The sequence below is a fragment of the Colias philodice genome, chromosome 6 (assembly GCF_061535455.1).
Source record: "Colias philodice isolate Cphi_HAF_F1 chromosome 6, ilColPhil1 Martin Lab GWU primary, whole genome shotgun sequence".
Lineage (NCBI taxonomy): Eukaryota > Metazoa > Arthropoda > Insecta > Lepidoptera > Pieridae > Colias > Colias philodice.
In genome coordinates, this window is record NC_143091.1 from 12,379,775 (window position 1) to 12,405,972 (window position 26,198).

The window sequence follows — 26,198 nt, forward strand, 5'->3', positions numbered from 1 at the left end:
TTTTTTGAACTTCCGTCCTTATTGCACATTAAAAAAAATGTATAAATAATTGTCGGTAAAATTTTTCACTTCGTGGAGCCTTTCATATAAATATACTTAACAAGATCGCGCCATAAAAGTTTAAAAAATTTTATTACTTTGTTTATAATAATTTTTTCAATTTAAGTAAATTGATCAAAAGACTAGAAATTTCTAGTTTTTTGTTAACTTGAAAAAATTATTATAAACAAAGTATTAACATTTTTTAAACTTTTATGGCGCGATCTTATTAAGTATATTTATATGAAGGGCTCCACGAAGTGAAAAATTTTACCGACAATTATTTAAACATTTTTTTTAATGTGCAATAAGGCCGGAAGTTCAAAAAAATTTCGTTAGTTAACATTTGTCTAATTTGTTGAAAAATTAACTTTAAGTAAAATTTCCAACGGGAGCAAATTCTTTGAAGTGTTCGGAATACACCATAATTTTTTTAAATTTTTAAATTAATATTTAATACCTTAAAAAAATAATTAGTGTGACGTGCTCGGTTTTGAAGCCGCGCGCGCTATCTAAAAATGCCGCGCGGAGGCCTATTTTCAGCGTTAAATTAAAATTATAAATAATTGAGATAGAATTCCGGGAGTCGGGAGTTTTTCGTTAGAAATTTCCTCCTCTTTAAGAATCTTTTTTCATAATTTCTGAAATATTAATAATTTCGGAGTTATTAACAATAAACGAAATGCCTATTTTTTTTAAACTTAATTTGCCTATAACTTTTGCAATTTTTTGTGTGCTAATAAACATTTCCGATACATTTTTCTAGACGTCATTCCGAATCAAATGAGCTATCGCACGTATTTTTAAGAGCCTTATCTCTAGTTTACGCCATTTTCAACTTATCAAGTAGACTACTCGTAGCATTGTATAATCGCGTTTTATAATTCCTTGAACACAGTTGCAGTGTTGCATTTTTTTTTAGTGATTAGTATATAATTTAAGATTCATTCTAGATGTGGAAAGCACGTATTAAAGACGTTTTTATTTTTTTTTGCCTTTTTATAAAACGTACTCCGGTCCGCCGAAATTGGAGTAGATATACACTATTATGTCGAGCCTTTAGAGAGTTATGAAAAGGTATAAACCACATCCCTTCTTCATTATTAGGAAGCGTAGCAATGAAAAAATACTCATGTTCTTGCGAACATGACACGGAACTTAATCTCCAATTTAGTAAGAATTGAAGTTACGACCAATTTATATAGAGCTTATATCTAGGTTATATTCTGATATTGCCTCGGTCTAGATAGCCAATCGTAATTCAGCGTTATCACTTTGAATTAGACACTATTCCGTTTTGATTTAGAAATTCTAGAATACTAGGTACCTATATAATACTCGGTACTAGACTGTTAGTGGAATAATATCGTGGAATTTACGGCTTTGGTTAGTGCATTTGATTGCGCTTTTAGACTGACTAAGATGCTAAGATTGTTTGATACGTTCATATTACATTTAGAGACGTGATTTTAAGATATTGCTTGAATTATATATTGTTGTTAGAATGATTTATGTTGTAGTTTAACAGTTAAATGAGATGTTTTGATGATAATATTAAATTAACAATTATTAAAAATTAACAAATAATGACAGGCTTTTGTTTTTATAATAGTAATTACGAAGCGAACAAGCTGAATAAAAAATGTTTTAAAGTAAATAAAAATGTATATCAGTTCTCTCTGATCCTGTTACGGCTGTTTCATTTTAAATTACTGTATGTTATCGGACCTGTATCCTACGTGTGCAAAATTTCAAATAAATTACAGTTTCTGCAGTATGATAAATAACGTACATTTTTATGATTACTGAAATAATTTCCATCGCTTTTACTTTAAACAGTAGAAAAGCTAACATGCGAGTTTGTCATGGTAACACAAAAATAAATACAATATTAATTACCTTTAGAAATTAAAGACTAACAGATTTTACTACGCAATTTATTGATATTTAAGATAAAATAATTATGTTATAATTTTTTTTTATAAATTAACAATATTTTAACCCGATGTTTCGCACACTTTACAGCCTCTACAACCTTTACCTCCATGTCTTCAACATCAGCGCGCCATATGTCAAGCAGAACCCCACCTCCCGCAGCCAGACCCTCGCGGTGCAGGTGAACACCGTTGGTCTGCCGTACATCACCAGGGTGGTGCAGTAGATGAGCAGCGCGCCCAGCACGATCACGCGCAGGAGGGCGGGGCTGGCTGCGCGGACTACCTGTATAAGTGGTATGGTTAGCTACTGTTTTCGCCTTAAGGGTGCGTATAAAGCAAAATTACCAATCTTCTATTAGATGATACGCATAGAAATCTAAATAACAAGACACATAGAAGTGCTATAATGTCATAATTCGTATGAAAACCGCTGTCGCCAAAATCAACACATTCAAACCGAAAGCTAAACAGTACATACAAGTAAACTATGCCTTTTATTGGACAGCTTGATTTTAGTGAAAAATAACTTATCTATTAAATTAGGCTTTTGAATATGTATCCTAACGCACGAATTTACGGTTTATTTTAGAATAACATCCCTAAGTATATGAGACTTTTTGCTCCAATACGAACAAACGTGATAATAAGAATGGTCGACTGTGTCATTCATTGTTATTTCGATTACTATGGTGACACTCGTAATACTTGTAAATCTTCTTATATATAAAAATGAATCGCAAAATGTGTTGGTAAGCGCATAACTCGAGAACGGCTGAACCTATTTCGATAATTCTTTTTTTATTATATTCCTTGATGTACGAGGATGGTTATTATGTAGAGAAAACGTAAATATGTACCACGGGCGAAGCCGGGGTGGACCGCTAGTATTCTATAATTTTAAGGAAAAACAGCATTATTTCTAAAAAAAAATATTTTCCGATGAAATATTATTCCTTTATAAGTATAATTACAACTTGTGGAAGAATTTCCGCAATGGGAATTGCTGAAACACACCATGTATACACTCATACGTCTCCAGAGCAACTGAACAGTGACGAATGCACTGGTGATGTGAAAATCACCTGAGTGGCGACAAGGTCACGCACGCTTACGACTTCTAGTGTTGTTATTTAGATTTCTATGATGATACGTGTAATATTCAAGACCAAATCTAAAAAATAAAATATATATCAAACTAGATGATATGTTCAACGATTCTGTTTAATCAAAAACATAAAATATTAAAATTTACTCGATAAAAAAAAATCACCAAGTTAGCTCTAATTTTCACACTTTTAAGTTTTCTACTTGACATGGTAATACTTATTATGATTTTTTTTTTCATAAACAATTATATTAAAACATTTGCAAGATATTTGTCAGAGCATTTTGTGTAATTACTTTTAGTTTTGGTTTTATCTGCGATAAACCACTTTTGGCGCTCTTTTTTTCTCGAGGTAAACGTTTGGTTTTGTCACGATAAAAGTGGTTTATCGCAGATAAAACCAAAACTAAAAGTAATTACACAAAATGCTCTGACAAATATCTTGCAAATGTTTTAATATAATTGGTTATGAAAAAAAAATCATAATAAGTATTACCATGTCAAGTAGAAAACGTAAAAGTGTGAAAATTAGAGCTAACTTGGTGATTTTTTTTTATCGAGTCAATTTTAATATTTTATGTTTTTGATTGAACAGAATCGTTGAACATATCATCTAGTTTGATATATATTTTATTTTTTAGATTTGGTCTTGAATATTACACGTATCATCTAATAGAAGATTGGTAATTTTGCTTTATACGCACCCTTAATGTAAAGAGAATTGCTTAGGGTTTCTTCTTCTTTTGATGTGAAACATCTATAGGCTCACTTGTAAACCGAATTGTTGACGTGGCGACGCTTGCCATGGCGACGGGTCGCCACGCTATACACATCTATAGGCTCACTTGTAAACCGAACGATGTTTCACATCTGCCAGGCGTCCCATGACAGCTCACATTTTTTTTTAATGTCATCGTAGGCAAAGATACTGGTGTTTATATATGAGTTGTAATTTTTTTATGTCATAATGAGCAAAGGAGCTGGTTGGTCGCCTGGTGGTAAGCTACCACTACCTATGAACATTTTCTGAACATTTGCATTTGCAAACATTATGCCTCTCCAAATGCCGACAGTAAAAGGCATAGGATAATAAGGAAAGGATTGAAGACATTAAAAAAGTACTTAAAAACTGTTACATTAAAATATTCAAAATAACACCTGAATAGTTATTTCAGTTAAAAACTGTTATATAGCTTTCGTCGTAATATAGCGAGATTTGCATACGTAGTAAAACTACTTCGCTGATTGTGAAAATGAGTTACACAATAGTGTTAATAGACGGACGACAGAATGCAAAGAAGTATTTTTAATATGAAATTTACACGTAGATATAACGAACTCGGAACGAGAAAATTATCATGCTGCAAAAATGAGGAAGGCGTAAAATTGTATTTTCCAATTCAAAATTTTAAATGAAAATTTGAATTTTGCTGCGGAAATTAGAATGTTTACTTCACGGTGTTTTAGGATAAAGAAATCAAAGTTAGTTAGACTTTAAAATTCGATTTAACTCTCTGAGAAAGATTTGACCAAATTGCTTTCAATTTAATGTTTTGCAGTTGTTTCAACGAAGATGTTGGTTAAATTTCCTTGAAATATTATGAAACAAAAGACTAAGTACAATGATTATATGATACTTGAAAATTGGGTAGGAAACTTACAATTGTGTAAAGAAATAAAAAAAAAAAAAAATTGGAGGCACTTTCCTGTTTTAGACAAATCGGAAGGCTTTGGAGTATATTAGGATTTTCTTAATATTTTCTGCTCGTTTTTGCCATATTATATGGCGCACATATTATTTTTGCTATGATAAAACGGGGACACATCACAAATGTCTTCTATAAGATAACATGTTGCTGTAACCACTCCAGCTGGCTATGAATTAACTTAATCATAATATAATCCAATTAAACAAAGAAAACACTCACCCTAACATGTCCATATTTAATCGTGAAGTACACAATAAAAGGCAGGCAGGATATCACGAGGCAGGCAAGCGCGAATATCGTGGTCCGGACCACCCAGTTAAGGGCCGCTACACAGGGGGAGCCGTCGATGCAGGCCTCGCAACCCTCCGCGCAAGGGAGACATTGGAAGGCTGATCTCTTGGAGTATAGGCTGTGGTGATGCTGTAAGGTAAGGTGAGGTTAGAAGCTGTATGTACAACTAATATAAGTAATAATTTAAAGAAACAATTTGATTTCTGCGGGATAAGATTACTAGAAATTAAACTTAACCCTAGATTCATAACCTTATGTAAGAGTAGCATTATTCATAAACATTCATCCCACGGACGACTAAATTTAAGTGGCTGGTTTTGAGGTACTTGTAAATAAAATAAATAAATTAAGTATGACTGTCTTTAATGTGTTTAACTAGGAAGGTAACAAAAAAAAATTGAGTCAAAATTAAATTTCATCGGCACATTCCACACACATGAGGCCACGATGATCCATACACATATACTTTTTGCATAGCTTGCATTGAAACCTTGTCATACCCCGTTTTTTATAATCACAATAGCCACAAACCTTTTTTTGAGTACCACTTGGACCAGGTGTGTCAATGGTAGGCGTTTCACCTAAAATTTCGGCGATTTTTCTTTTTAGGCATCTCTTCAAAGTTGGCATTTCGTGTCTTTTACGTAACCATGGTTCGGTCAACTTCTCTGGAACATTATTCACAAAACATCGTCTGCTTATTGGTTTTCGCCCAAGTTTCACATTATTATGCACGTATATTACGTATGAGTTTATTATTGACATGTTGAGTATGCCATAGAAGTAGCATAAAGGCCATCATTGCGTTTTTCTACTACAAGACATACTTCCACACATTTGGTTTCGACCAAATGTGTTACGAGCTGATGGAATAATTATACGTCGCGAATGTGAAGAAACGCCAGAAGTACCTGGTATTTCTTCAGTTTCAGAATCAGAAGACAAAATGACGCCGCTTCGGCGTACCTGCTGTCGTGATGTGATTGGTTGGACGTCGTTTTCACTGTCGGAATCTGTCGGGACCATTTTATCCAATTCCACATTGTACTGTGCTTACAGTACGTATATATGTAGAATTGCACTGGCTCACCACTACACTCAATAGTGCGGGAACACGTCCATTCCAGTCCGGCATCGGCCGTCGACTGACTAAGGACAGCTATAAGCTATCCCCACCACTGGTGTACGTGAGACAATGTATATATCTATTTCATAGATACACTACACACATGATCTTCGACATCACTCTCTTCATAGTTTTTCTGACTGGTAGAATGATCATCACCAGAATCAGATAAACGATTCAAATAGTCCTCAATTTGCTGATCATTCATCCTAAAATAAAATAAAAAGATTTTATGTAAAATACACACAATGACACACTATGGACGATAAAATAAAATGTAAATATAAATAATAACTCATACAGAATAATATAATATACTTACTTTACTCTATAAAATCGCAGAACTCATAAAACCAATGTTTTCAAAATAACTTGCAGTCTCGTCAAATGTAACACTATTCATAAACATTCGTTTCTCAGACGTTCAAGGGTCTATAACTTGTGCACAAGATGTCACTGCGAGGCAAGCGCACCCGCGTTACTAACGGTCATTCTATCTAGGAAGGTACTTGAGAGGTCATCAATCTATCTCTTTCACTCGAGGCACTAAAAACAAATTTACGTTTCGCCCGGTCTGTGGGACGAATGGTTATGAATGTAGGGTTAAAATCTCTGGGGTAGCCGTAGATCACGGCAGATATACGACAGCTGATCTCTTATAGATCTGTAAGTTCAATTAACACTAGAACAGAGTAATGTTCAAAGTTCACCTATACAGAGGAAATGTTTGTTACATGTATTTACCTGAAAAATACTTAACCGATTTGTAAACATATTGACAGCTCCATCATTGGTAGAGCTGCCAAAAACCCAAAATAAATGTAAACGTGATTTAAAAAAATATCAATATTTTTACTAAGATTAAAAAAAAATCACAATGTCGGTTAAATCCACAGTTACTGATAAAAGCAATTTTTATTATATAAAATAATGGAAAGGGTCATTTATGTTTTTTTTTTCAATTATCATACCTATTTCTATCTGTAGAACTACATGTAATATTTTCTCAGTAAAAATGGCAAACAACGCGCTAACTAGGTTTTAAAAGATACGAGATTAGATTTTCTTTCACATATATTTTCGGAAGTTTGTTTCTCAACCCTACCAAAGCTAACATACCAATCACAAGAGAATTTAACCTTTGACTTTGGGAATATAAAATGTGCTTCATGTTTAAACGTGAAAAGTACATTTATTTTACGCTTAACGTCGACCTAGTAAAACCAAATTTTAATAGAATTTCCACGAAAATTCGCTGCTACGTGAAAATAAACTGAAAATTAAAAATTTAGCTAACAAATAAGTGGCCAGTTAATATAAGTATCATTTAAAAATAAGGCCATTATATACCCAAGCTTGTAACCGCTTGGCGCTACGCCAAACACTTTCAATTCAACTGAGTTATCGACGTAGCTACCTACTACGGTTTCGTAACTCGTAGCACGTGCTACGTCCGATTTGCTACGGATATTGTCGTTAGAATGCCAAGCGAAATACCGTAATACAAATTTTGGATTATATTTTGTATTGTCTCATTCTTGTTTCTTGTATATTGATTGAATGCTATCTGTAAGCTTTTATCAAAATGTTCTATCGGTATAAAGTTTTCAATGAAATAATGTTCACCAACTTCATAAAAGTTTTATGAATGTGACCACTGAGTACAGTAGAATATTTTACTAAAAATTTTCCTCATCCTCTTCAGTGAATTGGCAAGCTGTAAGTACTCATATTTTTTTTGCTTTTATTGGCATGCTTATTTAAACATGACGTCATTACATTAAAATTATAATGTAATAAAATAAATATCCAATATTATGCATCTTTCTATTTTGATTCGACATTTGACTGAAGTGAAAAGTTTTAGACTTATTTACGTTCAATATAATGAAAACCCGTCCCAAATTAGAGTAACGAAATAATACAATAAACCATTGGTAAACATGCATACGAGTTTATTACACTACACAGTACACACCAAGTACACACCCATGCCCTTTATCGTGATATAAAATGCCATTTACTATTTACATCACTCTGGTCAAACATAAAACGGTTATCTAATAATATAATAATAGTTTAAAAAAACTAAAAAACACGCCTTTTATAGAAAACCGAACTAAAAAATAGAAAATTTTTATCAAATTAGTGTATTGTCATCGGTCCTCAATAAATCTACAAAGTTTGAACGAAATCTGGCCGTTTAAAGTGGGTCAAAATCGCGCCCAAAGAAGTCGGTTACAAACATACAAACATACAGGTGAAGCTAATATAAAGCGTGTAAAAATATTTATTATGTGCATCGTCTAGAAGTGAAAGAAATTCTTACCATATCACTAACAATTCACAGCGAAGTAAAATATATGAATATATTTCCTTCGTCTGCTAACAAGTTTTACTGAAAGAAATCTCCAATATTTAACATTTGGCTCATTTATACCAAGACGTGACTTCATTCCAACGACATGGTGTCTCAGTCTAGACTTCAGTCAGTCTATATTTGTTTTAGCGCTATCCAATGCATATAATAGGAGTTCTTTGAACTATGATCTATACATATAATAAAATCGTAGGAAAGTCAAAACTGTACATTGAATATTTTTTTAAAAGAATACATAATCCATGATCTATAATCGATATAGAAGCCAAAAATATAGTTTTTAGAATTTTTGTCTGTTTGTCTGTTTGTCTGTTTGTCTGTTTGTCTGTTTGTCTGTATGTTTGACCGAGCTAATCTCGAAAAGTACTGCATGGATTTACTTCAAATTTTGCATGAATATTCCTAAGAGGTCGGGTGAGGATAGTTTAAACATATTATCATGATATCACCTTCGGGGGAGGAGCTGTGAGCCTTTATTTTTCTTACATATTCCGTGTACTACGACAGCGTACAATCTAAAGACTCATGTTTAAATGTTGGTTTCGAGTAAGCCATGCTATTATCTAGCTTTACAAAATAAAAACTATGTCATTTACGTAATTTGGGCAGAGAAACAGTTAAATGAATCTTAGCAGTATAAAGACAAATTTGAAACAGCGCCATCTATGAAGTGTTAGTAAAATCAAACACACGTTAACTATTGGAAATTAATAATCAAATGACGCATATATAAATGTTGTTTGACAATATCTAGATTGACACTATAAAAATTATGCCATTTAAGTAACTTGGGAAGAGAAACATAGTTTAAAGAATGTAAGTTGTATAATGTTAATTTTGTAACAGCGCCATCTATGAGATTTCGTAAAAATCAAATCAATTTAGATGTTAACACTACTGAATACACAGTTGGAAATTAATAATTTAAATATAATTATGTTATTTATTTAACTCTTTAGCCCATATCTTCCCTTCCCTATAAGGTATATTTCGTGTAAATAATAATTATACTACATTTTTTTAAAGTGAGGGTAGATGTTTATTATCATTATCTACAGTTAATCTAATATTGATTGCGTTCATTAGTTACAATTTTAAAAATCTTCGTATTTTATAAATTTACTAGCTTACCGCCCGCGGGTTCGTCCGCTTTGTCTAAAACCTAATAAATTATATACTAAAACCTTCCTCTTGAATCAGTCTATCTATTAAAAAAACCGCATCAAAATCCGTTGCGAAGTTTCTAAAGATTTAAGCATACAAAGGGACATGGGGACAGAGAAAGCGACTTTTTTTATACTATGTAGTGATATTTATAAAGCAATTGAATGCCATAAAATCAAAAATATCAAATGCAATCTTCGTGTTTTGTGAATTTTCACCATCATGCGTTCCCACAAAAAGTAAGTTGTTACTTATAGGTATTTATTTTTTATAATGATAGCAATTCATGTTTTTTGTTGGTAGGTATTATATTACACTTTTAGAATGAAATAATAAAATGATGAATTCTTTTATTATTTTGAGGTGCATTGGGAACAGTAGTTTTTGATAAAATTTTATTTGTAAGTAGCTTTTTTTATAGATTTACAGTTAACTTTTGATTTTGTTATTTACTGATTCAATGCTCATAAAATTATATCGCCTTTGGAAGACGATTTCTGCTGATATTTTTACAACACCACTTGAAAATTGATGATTTGATGGTAAAGATAGTAGCAGCGAGGATTAAGTGGAAATTAGTAATCATCCGCTTCGTCAATTTTTGACTGAAGTTAATGTCCAACGTCCAATGGTTCAATCATTGGAAGTATCTCGGGAAATTTTGGAGGATATTTTTCAGGAAGGAGAGGAGGGGCAGCCAACCACATATCAAACGACTACGTTTTAGTACCGAAAAAAATGTTATTCCAAATGAAACCTAAATTTTGCACTCACAACTGTACAAGTAATGTTTTTATTTTGACTTTGCGGTTATCTGATTATAATATTTATCGTTATGGCTATCGAGGTACCGACCGTACTGGGATCAGAGTACATGATACAGTTCATCATCCAGGATTGCTAAGAGCATTTTAACACTGAAAAAGATGTTTTCTTTGAATCGTAGTTGCTTCATTTATTTATTTTTAATCATTTAGATAAAATAAATTATGTAACGGTTTTATAAGAAAACACAGTATATTTATTAGGCGACGGTGATTTCTTCCAGGCAAAAGATATTCATCAGCTCAATAAAATTGAATAGTATGTTGTTAGTTATTCTTTAGATTCACAATTGTAATGAGCATTTCCGCAAGCAAGTTGTATCGTAGTTTAGATATATCATAGTTTTGACATATTAAAGTTCCAACAAAACCCTCAAATTTTTGAGCAGGGTTGAGCAAGATAATTTGAAAAATGTGCCGTGTTAAGTATTATAGAAAAGGTTAGTTCGTTGGTAATTATTATATTTTCTTCTTCATTTACATGTTGTTAGTAAAAATAAACTTTGACTAACAGTCAAAGTATATTTTAACTAATACTACTTTAATATCTATTATACCTACTTATGTTCAGTATTTATCTGTATTATTCATCATCATCAGCCCATATACGTTCCCACTGCTGGGACACGGGCCTCCTATGAGGGTACAGGCCATAATCCACCACGCTGGCCAAGTACGTGTTGGCGGATGACACATATCATCGAACTTTTTAATTCTTCGACATGTCGGTTTCCTCACGATGTTTTCCTTCACCGTTCGAGCAGTGGTGATGTTACAACATGCGCAGATAAATTGAAAAATCAATTTATTTCCTGCGCGCTCGCCTGGTCTCGAACCCCGGACTTATCGATTCGAAGTCCGAGGTCTCACCACTGAGCCACCACTGCTTATCTGTATTATTATTGCTTGGTAATTAATATATTTTCATGTCGTATACCTAATTATAAACATAAGTTTGATGTGTAATTAGCTGGATTTATTTTTACACACTCACAGACTTATATTTTATGTTAAAAGAGTGTTAATAGTGTAAATCATGATATTTTTTCACAATTAATAATAATCCTTTTTTCTAATGGTGTTGGCATTAAATTAAACCGCGCTGTCGTTTCGTTCACAAAAAGTGATGTTATGAGGAGCATATTCGGTCCTCATATCATAAAAAATCTGTGCGAAAACAATAAACACGTGTGAGGCCCTCACGGCAGATCGGGGCAGTCTGACGCGAAGTGGGGACAGCGTTGTCACTGTATCGCTCTTGCCACGCTGTTCAACAGACTTATTCGATAGTTCAGTTTTGTATTAAGACCGCTGTGACAACCAACCCGTGAGACAACCAAACCCGGTCTCCCCTACTATCCCGTGAGACCGAAACCTTCACTGAGAGGGTATGACGTCTCACAGCTGATCGCAAACGGCATATTGTACTATCCCGTGAGACCGAAACCCTCACTGAGAGGGAATTACGTCTCACTACTGATCACGACAGTCATATTTTATCTCGAGAATCTGAAACTTTACTCAATATGAAGACCGTTTGACAAATGATAGGGTGCATCATAATATTATTCGATCTCTTGAAGATGAACATGAGTATAAGCAATGACTAGAGTAGGGACGCGAATATTACAATTATATGAGACAAGAACGATTAATAAGTTTGTTTAATGAAAGATTAAGAATTGAAACTATTCGGTCTCTGGAAACGGACGAATAGCGAGAGGCCCGTCTTACTGCAGACAGATTTCGTCATAGTCTTAATGACTTGAGGTAAACAATGTACGAATTCGGTGGTGTGGTCTGACAAAATAATATAAAAGTGGGTTTGCTTATAACCTCACAATTGATTACAGATCATCTTCTGTAAAGGCGTAGTATGTTCTTTTTGTAATGCTTTAAAGTGTAGTAAAGAGTCGGCTTTCATTTGAAGATACACCGGAACCTTTGAAATCACTACTTTTAGAGGAACATACTGTGCAATGTAAACTGTTATTAGACAATATTCGCTCTTATAGTAGCGCGTTTCAAATGATCCTTTGGTGCTCAATAATTATCAGAAGGTCCGTTCATGCTTACTTTTAAGATACAAGGTCAAGTTTACCATTTGATAGGATTCCTTTTGCCTGTAGGCCAACCTAAGTTTGTTTAAATAGGTATATTTTGTATTCGACTACAACGAATAGTGGAATACAAGAAATCAATATTTCTCAAATTTAAAACTGAACTCATTTCAAAATTTTAGAACAGGTTAATTCGTATGTATGCAGTTTTAAATCGACATTAGAAGCTTTTCCTCAAGATGGTGATATCGGCACTCAGGAACTCCCTGGACGTGTTATAACGCCCAGGCCACAGTATTACAAATTTTTCCTAAAATAGAGCAACGAATGTATTTTCGCATAGCAACGGAGGGGAACCAGCGGGGGGTCAAGTGACGCGTCACGCGGGCCACTTACCACAAACATGCTTAGTTTGTGGTACCGAGCGCGAAAGAAAGTCATCGTGTTTTTAGTAAAGTTACTATGTTAACTAACGTAATTTAATACTTAAGTACATATTCTATAATGGTGTGCTCAAACTGTTAATCTACATTTAATTTAGATTATTATATTTTGATACTAAGTAATGTAGAATTTAAATCACATTCATTCATGTTTTCTTCAGATTTTAAGATTTTCTTATCAGAGTGTTCAATTTTAATGTAAGTAGTTAAATTTTATAAGAGACAATAATTAAGAACATTCAAAAATAAAGTGTCACGTATTTTTTTTAAACGACGAATGACGAAAAACGACCTAATCGCGGACGAAGTCGCGGGCAACAGCTAGTATCTTTATAAAATACTTGGTTGAGTCATTTGATTTTGAGAAGTGTCTGCGAGTATCTATATAACAAAAATAAATAATATGGCAAAATCTTGAAAAATATAAAAAAGTCGCCTGTTCGTTTGCTCTTCAATTTTACCCAGTGCGGTCTACATAAAAATTAACTTGTTTTTCCTTATCGTAGATGCCAATTACGATTAATATAATTAAACAAAACCGTACTTTAGAGTTTAAAACTATTACTCATATATCCATACTAATATTATAAATTCGAAAGTAACTCTGTCTGTCTGTCTGTTACTCAATCACGCCTTAACTACTGAACCAATTTGCATTAAATTTGGTATAGAGATATTTTGATACCCGAGAAAGGACATAGGCTACTGCCTACTTTTGACCCCGGGACATAGGATAGGTTTTATCCCGGAAATCCCACGGGAACGGGAACTATGCGGGTTTTTCTTTTACTGCGCGGGCGAAGCCGCGGGTGGAAAGCTAGTATTTAATAATACCTACGCTTACAAACCAAATTTATAGAATTTTCCGCCGTTCACAACGGTTCCCTGGGCCTTATTTCAATATACACGTTAATATGTAGAAAATAAAGAGTATATTATGCTTTCCAGAAATTTATTTCAAGATTTGAATGTATATTTCAAACTAACCTTTGGGAATAAATTAAACCAAAAATCATTATAATTCATTCAGTCTTAAGTTAAAATACATAGCCTACCTATAGGTATATAATACCGTATAACACCATACTATACCTAGATAATTAATTAATCATGGTAACTTTATATAGAACCCCGTAAAATTTTAATCATATATTTTATTATTTGCCAATTCTAATTAGATTTATTCGATACGCAGATAATTAGTTAACTATTCCACGCATTATCTATTCAAGTTAATTTATGCCCAAACCTCGATCGGTATGGGTTTTAGTTACCGATATCGGTATTGATAACGTTATAATTACACCGATTATTCAGTTATTATGTGTTAGTTACGAGCATTATAATTAGATTAACGAGTGATATGAGCTAGTTTCGGTATTTAAATGAATTATTAGTATGTTGCCATAATTATTAATGATAATTGCGTGGTGTTGATTGTACGAATGTAATGTTCAGGAATTAATGTGTATATTATGCCGGGTAATATGAAATGTAACATGCAATGCACCACCACATTCACCGTCCACATTGTTGCAATTTATCATGAAAGGTAACACACTTTGTAACAATTTCTCATAGTTTGGACGTCTTGCGCGCGCGAATTGTGCATTACACGCGCATGCTACGAGCATTACAAGCCGCGCGCGGAGCGATCCGTGATTTGTCGGTTTTTCGACGAACACAAAGGGGCAAGGAACACGACTTCGGGAGGTTCGTAGTGAATGCGCGCTATGCGTCCACGCTTGCAGCGAACATGCAATGAAAGGCAGAATGTTACATTGCATGTTACGTTTCACCAGTCTGGACCCGGCATTACAGATAAAAATAATTAAGGATCCATGTAAAACAAACAAACGCACATCAGCCAGGCATTTTGTTGAAAAGTTGATTATTATTAGTCTTACGGGCTCTCTTCACAATGGGCTTCGTTGGGCAAGTAGAGGCAATCACGGTAGTGTAGAGGGCCTTAACGTCTATGATAGACCGTCATTGTAGATGTTTATTTATAATCGCCATAATGGCAGCAAACATCGTCGATCATTTGTTGGGCCAACTCTGTCCATTGTGAAGAGGGCTCATCATATGGTCCAGTTTATTTATCGCATGTTGCTTCAATTGTTTAGGTCTAACATAAATTTAGTAAATCTAGACTAATGACATCATTTCTCTTGACTTTAGCCTTATAACTCAACTAACCGCTAATTTATGAAGCTCTCGAAAAAGCATTCAGCCGTTCGCAATGTATGAGTATGCATAGAAAAATCAATAGTATAATGAACACATATTTTTAAAACTATAAAAATTGCGTCAAGCTTGAGTTTTTTTAATATTAAAAATCCATCGGTCTGATGAATCTAGAACATAGCAAATCTGTGTCTTAAGAAGAATTATTTTCCTGAATTTCATATGAATGTATCTACATTAAAAAATAAAAATTATAACCATAGTAAATCGCTAGTCTATAAGTGCTTAATAAGTACGTACGTAAGCCTTAGTCAAATATATATAATATATATCTATTTTTAATTTTCTTGTGAGTACTAATTTTTCTTAGTAGGTTTTTCTTTTTAACCAGAATTGTAAAAATATGCTTTTTAACCAGAATTGTAAAAATATATTGAATGAAACTAACAGCTCGTCAAACAAGTTCTCTATAAAATTCGAAATAATCACTTTCTTATGTATTTACCTGTAAATGTTTCTCATACTCCTCCTCAATGACGCTGCCATTATAAAACCTGTTCTCAGCAGTGGTGTTGGGAAAGTAGAAGCCTCGTCGACACACGCAGCGGTAGGAGCCACGGCGGAAACCCAGACCAGGGACGGGAACGCACTGAAAACATGTTTTCAATTAGAGATCGAAAACTATATAGGATTTGATATTTTAGTTTGTTAAAGCATTCATATGCTTTATAAAAACAAACCGTGATCGAATTTTTAGTATTTCTAGACGTTTCTTACTAAATCACACACCACACAGAGCTAATATACATTTGAATATGAGTGTTAATTAGAAATAAGTAATATTTTTAAATAAATATGACCAAAAAGTTTCGATATTTATTTGTAAGACGAGGAACCATAACTCTAGTGGATATTACAAAACAAGAATTTCCAATATGGCGACGAATATCCGATGTCTCTTATATTGAGTTTAATATTTTTTGCCATTAAATGTTAAGTGCGCTTTGTTCCAACTCAATTTGTGAATATCCTTTACAAATACATTTCAAAAATCATTTTATTACTTTAAGTGCTTAGCTTTTGTTAAGTTTTCTATTGTCTAAATATTCATTATTTGTGTTTGTTATTTGGCTCTATATGGCTTGTTAATAATTTATTTGAAATGGTATGGTAACATAATGAAAATGATCTGCTATTTTTCAAATAATGGAAAGAATGAAATCACGAGTAGAACTTGACAAAACTGAATGATGATTGAAATTAAATTTTATTCAATCTATGGTTTAGGTTAGGTACTCTTTATTTTTAAAGTGAAACTTTTATTACATCTCGTCTCAAACTTTTTGGTCTGTGTAGCGCATGTCGCGTGACGGTCGGCTGCCGAGTAGGTATAAAGCAGTGTTCGGAAAGTTTCACTTTTACCGTGGTTTCATAAAACCACACAACATTTTTTTTGATAAGACTTTTAAATCTTGTTGATAAGAAAATGAAAATGAAACTTGTAACCATAATTCCGACACATAAAATTTTTCATTTTCATTCTCATTTTCAAATAAATTATCCCATATTGTACCTTATAAATCCAATAAATTACCCTAAATGGTCAGTCAATCAACGCGATAAATCATTTGAGAATATTTTGAAAATCGTTTGCACAACCCTTACTCGAAACACATGGTCATAAAATCATCATTTTTCGCATCGAATATAAGCGTGCGATTGATGGTCCCCGCTTTATGACGGACGGACAAGAACCCGGTTCCGTTGTAAAATATACGCAGATGGCGGGCTATTGGGACGGCATTATGCAATAGAGTAACGCATAGACTATATAATATACAATTAACAGAAGATAAAAAATGCATCGGGAATTTTATAAGAAATTTTTAAATTTTTTTTGTAATCTATTGATGATAGGAGATGTTATTCTAGCGTGAAATCCTCAAGAAACCTAGTAATTTTCGTAAGCTTCGTGTCACTTAGAACTATTCTAACGAAATACATATTTAATATTTTAATTCATATTTTTCAGGAATAGGTAATGAGAAACCTCCAGCAATGTAGTGCTATTAAACGAAAAAAATAAGAAGTACTAGTAGTTTTTTGTCTATGTTTATTTTATACTATAAACATATGTATGCTCACCATGTGCTTGCCAAGTAAAATCAATCAAAACAAACAAACTGGTTATCACACAAACACAAAATTGTATGCATTGCAGCTGAACGCAACAATAAATAAAGAAATGAAGTGAAAACACCTATGGAAGCCAATAGCGATAAAAAATGGCTCTGGCACGCTTCTGCTTATCACCATCCATTTATAAATTCGAACTGTCTATACGAAACGCTACTGTTGCGGCGAAAATTTGAATTTATTACGTTATAAAAATTTTCGTATAAACGACGATACTATGGCTTTTAGTCCTCTGTAAAGCGGATTATAGTAATGAAAATCCAAGGATTGATATTGTTAGGATTGAAGGCTATTAGAGTTATTAGAATGGAGCAGGATTAAACAGGGTTTTAATTTAAGCATAGGGCACATAACACAATTCTAAATAATGGGCCCTCTTCACAATGGGCAACGATGGCCCAACTAATGCTCCGTATGTTTGCCGCCATTACGGCGATTATGAATAAATATCTACGACGGCCGATCATAGACATTTAGGCTCTACACTATCGAGATTGCCTCTCCTCGCCCAACGCTGCCTATTGTGAAAAGGGTCCATAAACAATAATAATATTATGTAATAATTCCATGGAATTATTTAATGTTGGTGGTCCTTCTGCAACAAATTGTTAACAATTTCATATTAATTAAAACTTCAGTAGGTAATATTATGAGTTTGTATTATTTCGAGTTGTAACTGCATTGCAACCATCGCCAACGTATAGTTTAAATTCTCTACAGATATATTACAGTACAATGTCTGCGATGTCCACGAATAATATAATAGGTATGTGTTATTAATTTAACCGCGGCTTCGCCCACGTTTTCAAAGAAAAACCTGCATAGTTCAGATTTCCGTGAGATTTCCGGGATTAAACCTATCCTATGTGTTAATCTAAGTTTCCCTCTATATGTGTGCTAAATTTCATTGTAATCGGTTCAGTAGTATTTGCATGAAGGAGTAACAAACATACACACCTACATACATCCATCCTCACAAACTCATCGTCATCATCGCATTTATAATATTAGCAGGATAGGATATAATACAAATCAAGTACAGTCAGAAGTTAATAAAAAATACGGATCCGATTCCAGGGGAAATATTGTCGATATATTTCGACCTTTGCAAGGAGCAAATAAAATGAACCCCATAGTAATGGTTGGTACACACGAATAATGTAAGTACTACTGTAGATTTTTATAATCTAAATTACAGTACATTTTTTTCATTTACAATTTTAACTTGACCTAAGCCACTTTATACTAAAAATATTTACAAGCAGTTAAATTCATAAATACGATAGCTATTCGTCCGTTTAATAGTTTTTATATTCGAAATCTAGTTCTGAAATAACAAAACAGTATTAGATAATCTTCAGTATAAATAATTAAATAGTATCCTATAATTTGAACTGATTACAGAGGCCGCTCTACAAAGTGTTAAAACATATTTTTAAATTTGTCTGGAGAAGAGATCGTGGTGAGTGGGGTGCCCATCCGGATCGGGCCCCGACTGAAATACCTAGGTTTGGTGCTCGATCCGCGATGGACATTTCAAGCTCACTTCTCTGCACTGGCTTCAAAACTCACCACCACGGCAGCGGCTCTAAGCCATATCATGCCCAATATTGGAGGGCCTAACAGGGCGTGTCGCAAACACGATCACGCTGAGGCGGTCGCAGCGAGTGATAGCTATAAGGGTAGCAAGGGCGTATCGCACCGTGTTGTATGATGCGGTGTGTGTTATAGCCGGTACTGCACCTTGGCACCTCGAGGCGGCCGCCCTGGCAGAAGTCTACTGGCGCCGAGCGGAAGTAAGAGAGAGGGATGAAGAGGTGCCCTCCGAAACGCTTGAAGGGTGGAAGCGGGAGGCTCGCGACGCGGTATTCGTCAACTGGAGTCGGGAAATTAATTCATCCTGCGTGGGGGCCTGGACCCTCAACGCGATAAGCCCAGTGCTCAGAAAATGGGTAGAGAGGAGGTGGGGGCCTCTCAGTTACCGGCTTGTGCAGATCCTGTCAGGACATGGATGCTTTGGCAGCTACCTGCACAGGATAGGTCGGGAACCGGCCCCCACCTGCCACCACTGTAGCGGCCAACTGGACACGGCCGATCACACCCTGGCCGAGTGCCAGGCATGGACGGTGGAGCGAAGGCATCTTGAAGGCTTGCTGGGAGAAGACGAGTTGACCCTGCAGGGTCTCGTGAAAGCGATGGTCAGTGGCGACACTGAATGGAAGGCGGTCTTGGCCTTTTGCGAGGCCGTGATCAAAGCAAAGGAAGTTGCAGAGAGGGCCCGGGAGAATGACCCAACGGCGGATCCTCTGCGCCGACGAAGACCCGGCAGACGCAGGCGTCTGTACGTCCAGCAATAGGACTGAAATATTATACGGTTTGACGAATAAGCGCAGGGGGAGGTTTACGTAGAAACGAGCATATTGTAGCTATGCTCGCTGCAAGGAAAACCGGCCCCCCCTGCGATAGAAGGCGGATAGCCCGGCAATAGGGCGGCGTTATCTTCTGATACCGACGTCTATTGCCACCTTATGGGCTTGGGTGAGCCGCCAAGTCGCGGCAATCTCCACGTACGCGGTGGGGGTATAAGGCCTGGCTGTTAACCCCTGCCGCCGAAGGTGAACGCAGGCCACCGTTGGGTTTTAGATAGTAAAAAAAGAGTGTTTATGCCGAGCTTCACTTCTGACACGAGGGTGTGAAGTGAAACTTCTTTGGCAGGATTCAAAGATATGACGGTTAGGCATGACGCGACTTTTTAATTTTACTCTTTACGCGCCAAATAAGTTTCACTTAAAAAATTGGCAGTAAAATAACGCGGTGTGTGTACCGTCCCTTATCTAGGGATTTCGCGATACCCGCCTTATTTGTTATTGTCACGATTTTATTTATAGAAGATATAGACAACGGTATAGTTTTTCTAGCCTTCACCGAAGATAAACATCGTAATCTCCGAGACTATATTGAACATTTGCGTGTCTAAGGGTTTCTAAATAAAATATATACGCCGACACTGTTTTATTTTCAACATGAGTTTATTGATGAATTTGAAATGACGACTACGAAGGCACATTAAAAGTTATGCTTAGGACTTTCAATAAATTCACATACTTAATAATTTATTTGTATAAATATTTTTATAAAATAGATACAATCAAAATTAAAGAAGAAGATTAGTCATACAAAATATGTATTTGTATTAAATCTAAATTTAATTACTGAGCGCTATTACATAATATTATTACATTATAAATTGTAATTAAGATGTAATCATAATAATTAACACACAAAAAGCATTAATTCACTCCACAAATCTTTTTAATAAATTAAATCAGTAATTATTTATACCCGAAACACATGTTTTCAAATGTTAAGCAGCAAAATAATTACGAACGCTATGTTTTAGATAATTTCCAAATTAAAGGTGTTTAAATTATACATCGAATGAATGAATATTTTACTATAGCTTTAAGGACGACATTAATAAAATTTATTGTCCTACTAATATTATAAATGCGAAAGTTTGTGAAGATGTGTGTGTTGTGTGTGTTTGTTACTCTTTCACGCAAATACTACTGAACCGATTACAATGAAATTTAGTACACTTATAGAGGGTAACTTGGATTAACTCATAGGATAGGTTTTATCTCGGAAATCCCACGGGAACGGGAACTATGCGGGTTTGAAAACGCGGGCGAAGCCGCGGGCGGAAAGCTAGTATTATTATATGAAGATTCAAGAGTCCGTATACAAAATTGCGCTGGACGAAAGCTTCGCTCGCGTTTTAAAAGGAAAACCCGTATAGTTCCCGTTCCCGTGGGATTTCCGGGATAAAACCTATCCAATGTGTTAATCTAAGTTACCCTTTATATGTGTGCTAAATTTCATTGTAATTAGTTCAGTATTATTTGCGTGAAAGAGCAACAAACACACACATCCTCACAAACTTTCGCATTTACATATAATATTGTAGTAGGATATGATTAAGATTAGGATTTTTGTTCAATCCAAACATAAAAATCTATAATCTATCTATACTATCTATATCTATACTAATATTATAAAGAGGAAAGGTTTGTATGTATGTATGGTTTTCACGCATAAACTACTGGACCTATTTTGATGAAATTTGGCACAGATAATCTTTAGACCCTGAGAAAGAACATAGGCTACCTTTTATTGCGAAATATGTACCACGGGCGAAGCCGCTAGTCTATTATAAGGACAACAAACGGACTTACAATGAAATCCTCTTTATTATGGAAACAGATGCGTTATACGAAATGGCACACCTACCAAACGCTTGGCAACTAAACATCGTTACTGGGTCTTATTTATGAAACGAATTGACATTAATGCGCCTACCATATTACAATGCTCATATTTATCAGAATGATATGAAACTATGTGATGCGAATTGCGAACGTAGTTTTAGTGTTTTGTGTGATGGTAAAATAAGTGAAAATTATGTGGTTCAAAATTTAAATAATATCTACCTACATTATTATTCGTTTATATTTATTGCCATGATATAATTTTAGACAGTTTGAGTTTTTTCTATGGGTTATTATTGAACTTATTGGTTTTTTGGGTGGTGTGATGTTAAATACAGCAGATCCATAAACAAAATTTTAACCCACATAATAAATATACGAACAAATTCAATCCATTTTTCAACCTTATTCAAATATAAACAAACAAAAGGTATTTTCTGTGTAAAATCTCAGCTTAATTTTTTTCATCAAAAGTATTTGAGCATTTTAGATATTAAAACATAACATACAAACTTATTACATTCATAGTAACAGTGTAACTAATAAAAAGAAGATACAAATTTCCTGAAATATTTCGCGTCCGCTCCCGGCACGAAGGGACTGCGAAAGTTTGTTTCTAAAGTAGTTTAATAGTTGTAAGTTTGAATAGCCATATTGTTACTTAAAGTAAAGAAATTTCGTATTTATGGTTACATTTTTGGATAGCTTTAGACATTCCTATTGAAATCCTACCCAAATTGTATAATGTAAGGATGTTTGTTACACAAGAAAAGCTGATCGGATTTATATTAAACTAGCTTTCCACCCGCAGCTTCGCCCGCACAGTCAAAGAAAAACCCGCATAGTTCCCGTTCCCGTGGGATTTCCGGGATAAAACCTATCCTATTTCCCGGGGTAAAAAGTAGCCTATGTCCTTTCTCGGGTATCAAAATATCTCCATACCAAATTTCATGCAAATTGGTTCAGTAGTTTAGGCGTGATTGAGTAACAGACAGACAGACAGAGTTACTTTCGCATTTATAATATTAGTATGGATTAGGTAAAGTGTCTGGACTCTGGATCAGCACATATCTGTTTATCCGAGTACATGCTACTACTGGTTTTCTTTTTTTTTTGCTTTGTGTGAAACGTATAGTATATACAGATGATAAAAAATACTTTGACTCTGCATTTTACTTCAAAATAAGATAAAAAAGCAACTCCAACAAAACAGCTTTCACCAGCTTATACATCTGGTACATAAGCAGTACACCGCAAAGCTAGAATATGCTGATGCGAAGATCCCTTCGAGGCAATCTGGCTAAATGTGTCCCGCAATAGGCGTCAATTCGCAATCCTTAAGGCCCTAAGGGAAGCTTCGAGATAACGCGCTTTGAGATATGAATTTTACGATTATAGCTTGATGAGGATTCGCTTTTTATAGTTTAAATTTTGTTGTAAAACATTATGGATGGTAAATTTTCGATCTGGGTAATGTTTAATGGTATTGTTTTCGTTGTTCGATGATCATAAAGATTAATCCGCGAAAAATCACTTGATTTCTGTTAGGCGAGAGCAGAGCACTACCTCAACGCTACGCTTGAGGCGTGCAAAAAAGGTAATTTATTTCTGAAAAAAAAATGTTAACATATTTTGTTTTCATTCTGTTGATGCTTATTATGACAGGATAGCAAAAGAGCAATTAACCCGTCTCATCATAATGTAAATCATCATCATCATCAACATAATATGCAAGTTTTACAAAAGGGCTACACTTACATATAAAGGCTTTTTGCTCAAGAAATTAATGTCACTAACCTCAGTAGTACTCTTCTTGCATTTATCAGTACCAGCAAATATATTCAGCTGCGTGGATCCCGGCTTCAGAGGGCACTGGTCGATGTCCACTCGACGGAGATCGATGTCGATGCCGCTGGTGCCTCTGAGGAATACAGATTATCTATAGTATGCTATTTAACTTGCCAAATTTAACTTGTAAAATTCTTATACTAGTCTTTGTTCACATACGTATATTATTTTTACTACCTATTGGTGTACCTTTTAATTGGCGTAGCTTAGTATTTATTCATCTCAAAAATTGTATCACTAGCTGTAAGGTACCTTATCATAAATAAATAAATAAATAAATAAATAAATAAATATAATGTATTTGGAATTTTTAAGGGAAGGCACTGCCTTCTGAGATACAGGTAATAACCTAGTTCAAAAGGCAGAGCAATATTGTAATGCTATATTTGAAGTTGCTAATTTTTTTTCTAATGTTATAAAGTTGAACATTAAGGCATTCATTTCCGGAACTAATTCAAGCGTGATCACTCAAGCTATTGAGTGAGCCGCGTGGTTTCAGCTGCGGACGAAGCCGCGAGCAAAAACAAATATGTCTGTATGTATTAATGAGCTATCATCAATTATTCTGGTGTACTTATAACTGTAATGGTTCATTCAAATGCGTCACGTACTTTTTTCGTGAAAAAATAACAAACATACATACATAATATCTTTATCTATCCTCTTAAACTTTCGCATTTGGATAAAGATACAATATATAATTACCTAATGTTACATAGATATTAAATAGCCAAGTGGCTATTTCAAGCATTTTAGCTCAACTACTAGCATGAAATGTAAACGTCTAAATTTTCAACCATTTCAACAAATTGTAACCGCACCAAATTCAAACTAGACAACTATAAACTGCATTATACGTCATTGGTCAGCGAATATATTAAAACATAGCTAGTGGAATCCAGAGACGTAGCAAGAGGGTTGGGGCCCCGGATCCGGGCGGAATTAGAAAGGGAGAGGTAGAAAGCGCTCATTTTTATCGGAAAATGTAAAAAATAATACACAAGACATCTTAAAAATATGTATTGAAAAGTTTAATTTTAATTTTAAAAGAATTTTGGGCATTTATGATGTTTGTTTGCTTTGCCGGCCTTTTAAAGACAAATACGCTCTTTTCTTGAGGGCCCCAAATGGCCGCAGCTGTTCAGGTAACACCGCAGGTATATAATATCATTATAATATGAAGTGTTTATATGCAATTTTTAAAAAAGCAGGGGCGCCTTATTTCCAGTTGGCTCCAGGCGGCCCGGGTCGGCGGAAGCCCGCGCTACGCCTGGCTAGTTGAATCAAGCGGTACGTAACCGTTTCGGCAACTCATGTAATGCTATTACATTTCACTAAGCTCATCGTTATGTTTGCTGGAATTCTGGAAACTTCTATCGCCCGCATTCCGAAGTCGCTTACATTTGCGACTGTTTAAAAATAAGTTACATTTTAGAAACGCTTTCATGGAAATTGTTGCCAGAGTATTGCTTTTATATTCCCTTTGATTCTATTAATTTTTAATGTCGCTTTTACCGAGGTGAATCAATAAGAAATTACATAGATATCTATTCTTTGAAAATATGTGTTACAAGTTTATTTTGCACGCCTCATAAGCGAAGCGTTGAGGTGGGTACTACTGTCGCTTCGCGCAAAACATCTGATTTTTCAAACTTAAAATGTCTTTATGTATCATACATTGCACTTGTAAGATAATACATACACACACATATTAAGAAAAAACACTATTTTTAACGTTCATGATATTTTTGATGTCATTTTTGTTATTTAAACTAGTTAAAAAACAGTTTAAAAAAGTTCTGTCTTGGACGTCCGTGTGTCTGTATGTGCGGGTCCTTTTTCTTGTTAACACGATAGCGACCGAAATACTTTACTAATCGAGTCTTTTTTTTTCTCTTACGCTTGAGTATGCTCAGGAATAGAACCCTTTCATTTTTCAGGGTCTGATTCGATGTGGTTTAATTGTTATTAAATAAACAAAAATAATAATTAAAAATATTTATTAAAAAAAAATTGAGGCGTGCACTTTTGGATTTTCCAAATTATTCTTTAATATTATAAATGTGTAATAATACAAGGCAGTAAGGAAGTGCAATACAGCTAAAAAAATACGAATCAATGTAAAAGTCTGTTGGACACACACACACACAGCGTTGCTAACGTTCTCAAGTTTCAAACTAGAGAGAGCTTCTACTTGAGAAGATACAAATAATTTTTTAAATACATACATATCGCATAATATATTAAAGTTTTCATTATTTGATACTAGAAAAACATAAATGATTTAGCACATTAATACTGTTTTTTAAGATTTATTTCACCAATTGGTACATTTCTGCTGACTAATAAAGGTTACGTATTATTTTCATCGAAGGCCAATAAAAATGTAGTCCAATAATGTATATCCTAGTTGCTGATTCAATGCAATACTGTGATGCAATACTTAGTTTAATTTGATAATAAATTACGACGTAACACAAACTCATGGTGACTGAAACCAAATTTCTATTTACGGCACCGAGTTTCGTATTTCAATTCAGAATTTGAAACTTATTCAATTATTTAGCATTTTCTACTATTAGGTTCGTGATACACGAGCGTGTAAGCCGTTTCAACAAAAG

General features: G+C 34.4%; 1 protein-coding gene across 1 annotated transcript in view; it reads right to left on the minus strand.

The window, feature by feature from the left end:
• Positions 1 to 26,198, minus strand: part of LOC149488125 (uncharacterized) — an 87,318-nt gene that overhangs the window by 21,685 nt on the left and 39,435 nt on the right. Inside the window, exons 4-7 of the mRNA XM_089695831.1 lie at positions 23,527 to 23,650; positions 15,771 to 15,914; positions 5,010 to 5,210; positions 2,081 to 2,259 (exon numbers count right to left, since the gene is read on the minus strand). Of these exons, the coding sequence (XP_089551957.1) occupies positions 2,081 to 2,259; positions 5,010 to 5,210; positions 15,771 to 15,914; positions 23,527 to 23,650 (648 nt within the window). The remainder of the gene's footprint in view (positions 1 to 2,080; positions 2,260 to 5,009; positions 5,211 to 15,770; positions 15,915 to 23,526; positions 23,651 to 26,198) is intronic.